Source organism: Electrophorus electricus, chromosome 26 (assembly GCF_041902795.1).
Source record: "Electrophorus electricus isolate QZ-2024a chromosome 26, ASM4190279v1, whole genome shotgun sequence".
In the NCBI taxonomy this organism is placed as follows: domain Eukaryota; kingdom Metazoa; phylum Chordata; class Actinopteri; order Gymnotiformes; family Gymnotidae; genus Electrophorus; species Electrophorus electricus.
In genome coordinates this window covers 9,332,838-9,342,710 of record NC_137522.1, presented here as the reverse complement: position 1 = coordinate 9,342,710, position 9,873 = coordinate 9,332,838, and the positions used below count along the sequence as shown (strand labels likewise).

The window sequence follows — 9,873 nt, the reverse complement described above, 5'->3', positions numbered from 1 at the left end:
TCCGCATAAACGTCAGCTAAAGTAAGCCCCTTCCTTTCCATGATTGCCCACATGTACTGGCAATTAAATGGTCCAAAAAATTTAAATAAATACATACAGCATATCTGACTAGAGCACACCTGGGGTCTATCGTTTCATGCATTGCCCTCCCTCACACAGCAGGCGACCTTTCAAGCCACGTGAGCCGTCTAATTTTTCAGCTGATGGAGCACTGTTGGAAAAGCTGTCAACCAGTCCAGGGTATTTTTAAAACAGCAAATTGAGGTAAACAGAATTTTCAAAACCACCGAGGCATTCACATCAGTAATGCTAACCAACTGCAATAAAGATCTTTATTCAGATTTTAAATAGATTTACATAAGGAAAAAAAGAAGAAATAAAAAAAGGTACAAAGTTCATGGTAACAACAATCCGTGTGTATGAACACGTTCTCAAAACAGAAGAAAAGTGAATGCTATTCTCCCCCCGGGGAAAAAAAAACAAAAACAACCAACCATCATAGTGTGTAGAAATGCCTGGACACGTTGCATACAGGGCGGCTTATAGAGACGGCTACACAGGCGCAGAGCGAGTGATCGTCCTCCCGTCCGCAGGCTGCTTCCTGTTGCACGGTAGTGGTTGCAGCTACGACTGACGACAGGCTAAATTTAGGACTTGGAGCATTTTGTTTGCATGAGAGCCATACAGTGTTAGGATCTGTTAACAGCATGATGGCCTGACGTCTGATTATTCTGGCTTTTACAGGTTTTTATTGGATCTTTGGCTTCCAAATATCAAGCTCGTACTAAAGTGATGGGGGTGGTGTGTGTTTTAGTTTGACTTTAAAATAAACTTGTTCAGCAAGCAAAACCATTAAAACCATAAAGATCATAAACAATGTGTTGTGTAAATAAAGCCCCAGTCAGTCCCAGTAAAGAATGCTATAGGGTTTTTAAGTGCCTGATGCAACTATGTAGGGTTTACTAACTACTGAAACCCAGAGTAAAACCAGGCCATGAGCCCAAGCAACTGATCTGAAAAGGTACTGACTGAACTTAAGTGAATCAGGACATCTGATTCCCTTCAATAATTTCAGCTCAAAAGCTAAGCAGGTTTGCAACGTACTTCTAAGATTCCCCTGGCTTTTAGCTGTTGAGCAAGTTCACAGGTTCGGCACTTCAGGTTGAAAAAGCCTTCTTCGGGGATTTACAGTGTACTTCCTCGCATTCACTCAAATACATACAGACACAGCAGCGTCCACACATATGCCAAGCTGATATTTATTTTGTTATTAGAAAGAGAAGCCCTGAGTCTATGCTACTGCGTCAGACGTCCAAGACGTCCGAGGCAGCGCCACTGACGTTGCTGAGGAGCGCGTACATGCGATTGGAAAGCCAGCTATAAAAACACTCCGCATGAGGCCAAGTTACGTTCTACAGACCTGCACTCTTTAGGTCACGAGATGTAAATCTGACTGAGCAGCTTTTCATTGGCGAAGAGTGACAATAAAACGTTGTGCTTGAACGGAGACAACGCACAGAGGTGATGTCTCAATGACAGGTGCACAAGAATGGTTCGACAGTGACCTTTAACCCAAAACCCAAAACCATGAGTCAACAAAACTAAAACACAAGCTCGCCAAGCACGGTGACTGACGAGTAATGATCTTGTGTCACAAAATAAGACAAAAATGTTAGGGTAAAAGTACTAGGGGGGAAAAAAAAAATCCAAACAAACCGAGTTGTGCTTTGTTTATCCGAACGGGTTTAAAAGCGAGGGAGGAAGCAGCGTTCTTTAGTTCAGTTTGGTCGTGCGCCAGGGTCACGAGTCCTCGGCCCCAGAGTCATCATCGTCATAGCAGCAGTCCTCCGCCTCATCGTCCTCCCCTTCCAATTCGTCGTCGTCATAGTATTCGTAGAAGAGGGTGGAGCCCTCGTCAGGGGGCGTGGCACGGGTGCGGATGCAGTACTCGGCTAGAGTGGTGGGCACCTTCACCCCATCACGCTCGGCATCAGCTTTGGTGGCTAGAACTTGTTTCCTACACGCACGCGAGAGAGAGCAAGAGAGACCAAGAGAGAGAAGTACTTTTTAATCGACCAGTTCTTCGGGTCGAGCAGTGGGAGAGCGGGTGCGGCTCTCGTGCCAAACCTGATGATGTCGGCGTACTGGCGGTCCCTGCCCTTACTGTCCCTCCACTTGCGGTACATGACGGAGGCGTCCACGTTGGCCGGGGAGAACGTGTTGGGCTCATTCAGCAGAGAGATCACACTGAGCAGGATGGTCCTGCAAAGGGGAAGGCCCAGTTTACCCATCACATCGCCCCCCCTCAGGACAAAACGGAGCAGAGCAGTGCTGAATGAAACGTTTCGCAAGCTATTCTTTGCGAGATAAAGACTTCAGCAAGGGGGAACTTGGGAGGCAGCATTGCTGATTTGAAATAAACAGAATTATAACGTACTGTGGGAATAAGTATTAGTCAACCAGAAAATAATAGCATTGGGTAAAAAGTAGAAAAAAGATGAAGCCCTGGAACAACGGTAACAAATGTATATGCAACTGTAATCCTTCATATTTCAGACAAGACATTACTGAAGGAATTGTCACTAGAACAGTCCATGAAGTTGGGCAGACAGGAGAGTTTAGGAACGTGCGTTACCTGACATTTTGTGTGGGGTTCCACCTCTCAGACGGCAGCTCTCCACTCTGGGGGTCATCTACTGGGGGGTGCAGGATAGAAATACACACATCGCCATTCTGCAAAGCACACAAACACACGCGTGCACACATACATGCAGTTCCATTACACATGCTCCAACATTCAAAGCATTACGTCCTGTAAAGAGACCTTTCTTCAGTAGGGAAGTTAGCAAAAGTGTTCAAATAGTAAGGAGGTATTGGTACTGAGGCTGGACTGGCCGAGCCGATGGCACATTAGTGCCCCCACCATGTGAATGTTGCGTTAGGGTTTGTTCAGACTTGGTAGCTTTGGTTTGATTAAAACGTACCCTGGTACGATTGCTCCGTTTGTTTGGTTCATTAGAGTAAGTGTGAACGAGTCCTTTCAAACCCCGTTGCACGCAAAGTACGTGAACCGAGACCATCTGAACAGGTGGATCTCGGTCCAAATCTAAACAAATTCGGGTGCGGTTCATTTGAAGTGCGAACGCAATGTGAGCCAAAGGCATCTAAACGAACGAAACACAGGACGTGACGTCATGAGATGCGACAATAAACGAGACGCGACAGAACAAAGTGCATTGGAAACAAAAAAACATTTTCCATTACAGTTTGGTACAGGCATCGGAAACGTGGTCTTCTCTCCTACCTTCTATGGTATGTGCAGCGGAGGAATTTGCAGTTTCATTTGCGTGGTGGTATTAATTCCACAGACTGCATCATACGTGCATCGCGCATCACATCTTTTTATTTACTTATTTATTCATTTTAAAGCTTAATTTTTGCTCAACTGTAAATTCGTAAAACCAGGACTATAAATGTAAATGTATACATTTTCTTGTGTGGTCTGGACCAATAGAACCGAAATACAAGCATGAACACGGCCTTGGTGTCCTGACAAAGCAGCCAGGGAAGGGCTTTACCTCGTAGATATTGGGGTGCCACATCTTGGTGAGGAACCTGAAGGTTGGAGGAGAGTAAGGGTAATCAATAGGGAATTTGATACGAGCCTGAAAAGAGAAAAGAGAACAGACTCGTTAATGAAGGACCCACAGTGAGCCCACATGCCAACGGGTAGGGCAGGACAGGCTGCCTTCCTGGAACACAACTGTTGTAGTAACAGTATGTGAGCTTGGTGAGAACTCTGTTCGAACTGCCTCGACAGAATTTAGGGTAAAAATAAACCAACGGAGGCGTAACAGTTAGCAGTGGCTATTCATTTAAAGGACGGTGTGAACGCCACAGCATGCGTGTCATTATCTCAAACACAAATGAGATGAAAATTAAAACCTTAGCTAAAGAAACTTCATGCCCTTGGCCATGCATGCCATTTATTTTTGCACAAGTAAACCAGAAAAGCTTCCAAAACAAAAACGTGAGCGGTCAAGAGCTCCTTAAGACACCCAAGTTCAGTCAATCAAGCTTCCATATGTTCTGCAACAACATTCAGTCTCTTAAAAACACTACAGGCACCCGGTACAACCACATGGGTGTCCTTGCAAGGAAATACCAATGGAAAACAAAACTCCCTGAACAAAGTAATTTCCTGAACAAAGCTATTGCATGCATTCAACCAGAACTTCTTTAGTAAGGTTAAATTGTAGAGGGGTAGGAGACTGTGCTTCTCTGCTACATACAACACAAGAGAATGCACTTCAGCCATGTGGCTTTGATCCATTCTGTTTGCTTAAACGCAAGCGGTCATAGAGGGTCAATATTGGTGAAATTAGAACCTCAACCATTTATTAAATGTACTCAACAGATAGTACGAAACACCTCCCACCAACACCCATAGCCGTGTAGTGTTCGCACAGTATGGGGATTGAGATCCGTTTTGGGGTGTATTCCTCTTTCACTATTGCAAGGCCAAAGCCATTACAGCCAGGCTGGCACCGACACATGCATGTGCTGAGCATCATATCCTTCAATAAAGCGCGCACGCGCACACACACACAGACAGGCAGACACACGCTTAACAGTTATTTGACTCCTGTAAACTGACCAGGGCCGTGCAACAACCAGGCCAGGAAGCTCGTGCAAGCTGAAGCAGTGATCCCTCTGTACGAAGACAACAGCTTTGGGCTCCCAATTTACCAGCCTCCTCTGCATCATAGCCCATCGGGAAATTCAGAACAGTGCAATTCCCAAAGGCTCGTGAAATAAGGTAAACCACACCAGTGAGAGCAGGATCTTGGAGAGCAGGAAAAACATCAGTGCCGACCTCTCCTCGAACTGCAGTTGCATGCAACACCCAGCACTCGGCACTGGAAAGTCACGGCTAGGTGCAGAACCAAACATTTTGGCATGGTGGGTGTGGGAGACGACACACGACTGAATGTGATCTTGTGAACAGGCTGCAGCAACACCACCCTCAAAACAGGACACCAAATTCCATGACACAACAGGAACAGAAGAGCAGTGGAAAGCTCAGCGACCGAGCACAGGCAAAACCAGCTGCAAACTACAGCCGCTCTTGAAAACTACCCAGACGTGTCCAGAGTTACCGACACCCTTTGTAAAGGCAGAAAACGAAACCCCAAATCCTGCGTGTCTATAACAAACGCATTCGGATGACAAGGCCTGCGCTCCTGCCCGGTCCTGCCAACCTCTCCCTGGACCTGGCTCGGCCTTCGCTGAGCATGCCAGAACTCGGCCTTCGCCTTTAAATGTTTAAAGACACCGAGGTGCAAATCATGAGTGAATTTGGCTAGTTACCCGGCAGCATTCATGACACCACTGATGTTAATGAGAGGACCACTGCAGCAAAACAAGTCCAAATCCCACCACCCACAACCCCCCAGTGCTTCTTCTGATGTGATAGAGGCCAGCACAGAAGCTCCGCATGCCTCACGGCCGTGCCAAGCCCCGTTTTGGCTGCCCCGGTGCGTCAGCCAGCCACGCCTCCTTTTTTGGCTGCCTTACAGACGTCCTCGCTTGGGCTCTTTCCTTGGCAAGTTCATCACTTGCTTCTTAATTGCAGCAAATGGTACATTAAACTTTCAGCCCTCTTTCTAAACATTTTTTTGAAGAAGGCAGGCCCGGCCTCCACGGGCTTCAATTAAGAAAGCATGTCCTTCATTCAGCATTCTCCACATACTGCACGCTTCGGGCTGTTTTGCTGGATCTCCTCATACGAAAAACATGGCCCTAATTGGCTAAAAGAAAACAACCATCTGTTTAAATGCTGCCCTTGGTGTAGGGGTGTGTTGGGTGAACCAGGCCTGAACCATAAAGGCAAGCAACAGGGAGATGCCTGGAAATTATTAATCAGTTATGCCTTTGAAAGTCCACAAATTTTCCTCAGTCTTGAGACACTGTTATGTTAACACACATCACACCTAACAACTCTCTGCTGCAAAAAAAAAAAAAAAAAAAAGACATCAAAGAATGAGTAAGTGTAAGGGAAAGGGGAGAGAACAGGTAAAGCAGTTTCCTGGAACAAACTACCATTCTCCTGGAACTCACTCACTCAGAGCTTACTGGTGAGCTTTTGTTTTGAACTCCCTGACATCTGAAACCAGAAATGAAATTAGAAAAGGTGGTTAAAAAGGTCTTTAAACTCATCAACACATTTTCAATTAAAGCGACTGTAAGCTCCAACCAAACAAACAGAGATCCTTCTCTGCTTTTGTGCCCTCCCGCTAAAAATTGTATGTTTTTGCCTCGGAGGAATTCAACAGGGGTAGACATGACCACATATTAAAGAAAACATGCAAATTTGTCATGCTCTTCATGGGCACAGAGCTAGTTTGTGAAGATGGATGTAAAAGTAAAATGCAAGGGTTTTACACTTGCAATGAGTTTTACTAATTTCTGACTGTAATCAGTTTCGCCAAATATGTTTGGATCTTCAGGAAAAAGGATGAGATATAGCCAGAATTGTGTCCACAACAGAGTCCACTTAACATGCCTTAAGCCAACTGGTATACAAACAAAAACTAAAAAATAAAAATAAAAAGAGAAAGATTTCCATTGCTGGGCAAAAGGTAGCAGAAACCTGATATTTAGAGCATATTTAGAGCAAGCTGGCTGTGAGCAAGGGAGACACTTGCTGTGGTTTCAACATCTCAGCTGCACAGGCAGGCACAAGCACGACATCAACGCTGCGCTGCAGTCGCACCGAAACCCGAAGGAGCGGCCGAGAGGAGGGTAGCACGCACAACCGCCGACACATGGCTCTCCACTCTGAATGCAGGCAGACAGAGTCTCTCCCATTCCCACTCTCTGCCCTGGCTCAGGTTTCCCCAACACCACCCCATCTGCCCCAGAGGAGGAAACATGAGTCGAGCTGCCTGGCTAACTAGTCCAGCTCACATCTCCCACTAGGGGATGGCGTGCACGCGTGCTCCCAGGACCCCAGCAGGTACTCAGCACCAGACCATGTTAGCTGACTTGACTGCCACTTGTAACAAACACAAATCTCTTGTTGCAAAAAAGCCCAGATTTTTAATTGACGCTCAGTGGATGTTTTTGGTATCCACGCTACTGTGTCTGTGCATGCTACACCCAGGAGATCAGCAGTTTCTGAAATATTCAAGCCAGCCTGTCTGGCACCAACAACCGTGCCACGGTCAAAAGTATTCAGATCACATTCTTCCCCAATTTGATTGCATGTAGTGAGATTATCAGAAGTGTTCTTTTCTTAAAAGTCTATACGTACGATAGGCGCCACTGTACAGGCTACAGGATCTTGGGGGCTCCACACTGCAATACTCTTGAAGGCGCAGATTATGTCCGCGCATCTCTTCATTTGCCATTCCTCCTGACAGTGCTGGAATTACATTACCATGCTGTCAGAAGTACTAGTACAGGTACACAATGGCACACCAGCTATTTCTGGATTTGCTGTCTACACAATGCCAATAGGTTAACAATCCTAGAAGCCATTTTATTGAAAAGACACCCTGACATACACTATGAAACCTCATTACATGGATTCAGAAAGCCACAAGGGGCAGCTAACATTACACTTCAGTACTCTATCTCTATAAACAGAGGACAAAACAGGCTAGAAACGTAATGAACACAAGGTTCTGTACCAGGTGCTTCCTGCCATCTTTTAAGGTATTGTTTCTTTTCATTAGAGTGGCAATAATTCTAATAACTATTTGACAAAGTAACACCTTGTGCACCTGGCTACTTATCCAACCACAATAAACTATGCATTAACAAACTGCCCAAAACTTATTGCACTGTAATCAAGAAACAGCTTTGAGAAAAGTTAAAAAAAAAAAAAAAAAATGGTTGCGTGCCCCCAATGAATTAAGATTTAGTCTAGCTCCAAATGATGAAAACAGACATAAAAAATAGAAACTATAAAATAATTCACTTGCCTTGAAAGAAAATCAATAACATCTAGTCAGGGATGATTAATGAGATCAGTGCCTTAACACTAGGCGAATGAATGGGATGTGTTTAAGTAATCAAAACACTAGCAGCATTAAGGTCCATTGTTTGAAGCGTGCGGAGTTTAATACCAACAATCGAATAAAATGACACTTCCGCATTTTCTTTATTTTTCATCGGATTGCGATTATCAGGCCCAATATACAACAACGTGGGCTTAATGTTCGTCTTTTTTTGCAACTGAAATGTGTAATTCTATCACAAAACGGCTATCCATTAGAGACAACAGGCACAGAACAATAACGAGAAAACGCGGAGTGGGGTGAAGGCAGCAGGCCAGGTCTTCTCTAACCAAGCAAAGATGCTCAAGTTCCAGCTGAAACGTCCAGTTAACGTCGCAAGCAATCCGGGCAGCTAAAGACTGCTGAGGAAACGTCTTAACAGTGTTCTAGTGCGGCTTTGACGGCAGAGACTGAATGGAAGTGATGGGACAAATCTACGACACAAGCAAGGGTTACGAAACAGAGTTGTTCTTTCAAGCTAACCTACTCAGAACATGGTTGTGCCCAGCATGGACAAACGTGAGCAACATTTCGAAGAACTTAACCACAGGTAAAGTAAAGTAAGCCATGCTCTCATCTGTGGACTCACCTTAAAATAACCGCCCTCGTAATGGGTATTAGGGGGTCCAAAAATCGCCACTTCCCAGTTGTACAGGTCTGACTCATCCACTAAAGTTATTCTGAACCCTTCGACGGGTTCATCTTGTAGACCTTTCATCTCCAACATCAAAGCCTTTTGTGAACTCGCAACATGATGTTGTCCATGGTGAGCCATATTCCAGGCAACCAGGCTGGATAAACCTGCACAGTGTACACTCGTCTTTTTCTCTTTTTTCCCCCCCTTTCTTAAGCGAAACGATTATAATCTCGCCCTTCAACTTTGGTGAAATGCGGCGTATTCGGCCTGCGGTTGCGCGTTTTCAGTAGTCGCTCCTCTCTCCAGTGCTCCGACACAAACCGGACCAGGCCGACTACCCAGCTCAGTCACCCCGTGAACACTTACACTCCCGAGCCTAGTAACAGCTAACAGTTCCTCTGGAGGGTTTGTCGCTGGCGCAGGTCATTTGAGCGACTTTGTTCCGCCGTGAATCAGTCACGCTGCTACCGTAAAACTGAACGCGCCGTTCGGCTCTTATATATCGCAAAAAGTCAACGAAGTCGACAAATGAACCAGTGGAGCGACTGGCGCAGGAGCCACCCAACAACACGCTCAAGTAGACTCCTGCACAGAAGCTGCCTTCCCCTTCTCAGTGAAGACCAATGAAAAGCCAATAATTCTGCTAACTCGCCACATACATTATATATTAACCCCCCTCAACTTTCAGAATTCTGGCTATAAATATCACTGCTCTGAATTTGATTCTTAAATCTCTGTCTCATCAAAGTCCATCCTAAATGATGTCCAAAGATAACCTTTTAATGGTGCTTTTGAAACCCAACAAACTACAAAAAAAAAACACCTGAATTACTTTCATGTGTTCCTGCCACGTGTTACCAAACAGGTCGAGTAGGCAGCGGACTGTGGGCCCGGAACAAAAACCAAACGTACGAAGATGATTTGCAGGGGTCTGCAAGATTACGACTGCCAAGGGACCGCCACAGGATTTAATCTGGCATTGCATGTGATCCTGACATGATCAAGAATCACTACTCCCATTACCACGCTGATTTGTTCTTGATGGGCAGCGTCGTATCTAAACGAACATTTCATGTCTAAAATAGTTGTAATATAAAATAACCGACTGCATAAATTACATTTAACACATGCTTGTAAATGTACAGAATAAAACAAAAAGGAAATGCATGAAGT

The 9,873-nt window shown here is 45.2% G+C and overlaps 1 protein-coding gene across 2 annotated transcripts; it reads right to left on the bottom strand.

Moving 5' to 3' along the window:
* Positions 1 to 318: 318 nt before the first annotated feature.
* On the bottom strand, positions 319 to 9,568 carry cdc34a (cell division cycle 34 homolog (S. cerevisiae) a). 2 transcript variants are annotated; one of them, XM_027028331.3, is made up of 5 exons: positions 8,653 to 9,358; positions 3,579 to 3,665; positions 2,636 to 2,733; positions 2,128 to 2,262; positions 319 to 2,017 (listed from the first exon to the last, which is right to left on the bottom strand). In XM_027028331.3, the coding sequence occupies exons 1-5, from the start codon at positions 8,836 to 8,838 to the stop codon at positions 1,801 to 1,803; spliced, it is 723 nt and encodes a 240-aa protein (XP_026884132.1). In that variant the 5' UTR covers positions 8,839 to 9,358; the 3' UTR covers positions 319 to 1,800. The 2 variants fall into 2 exon arrangements, with proteins under 2 accessions (XP_026884132.1, XP_081564633.1); XM_081708507.1 differs by lacking the exon at positions 3,579 to 3,665 and having other exon boundaries at positions 8,653 to 9,568.
* Positions 9,569 to 9,873: the final 305 nt, after the last annotated feature.

Excerpts from the sequence above, each read along its gene's own strand:
- cdc34a (XM_027028331.3), bottom strand. The coding sequence starts at position 8,838 with ATGGCTCACCATGGACAACATCATGTTGCGAGTTCACAAAAGGCTTTG. Across the intron at positions 3,666-8,652 it reads ACGAGGGCGGTTATTTTAAG|GCTCGTATCAAATTCCCTAT; the intron begins GTGAGTCCACAG and ends TTCTCTTTTCAG. Across the intron at positions 2,263-2,635 it reads AACCCCACACAAAATGTCAG|GACCATCCTGCTCAGTGTGA; the intron begins GTAACGCACGTT and ends TCCCCTTTGCAG.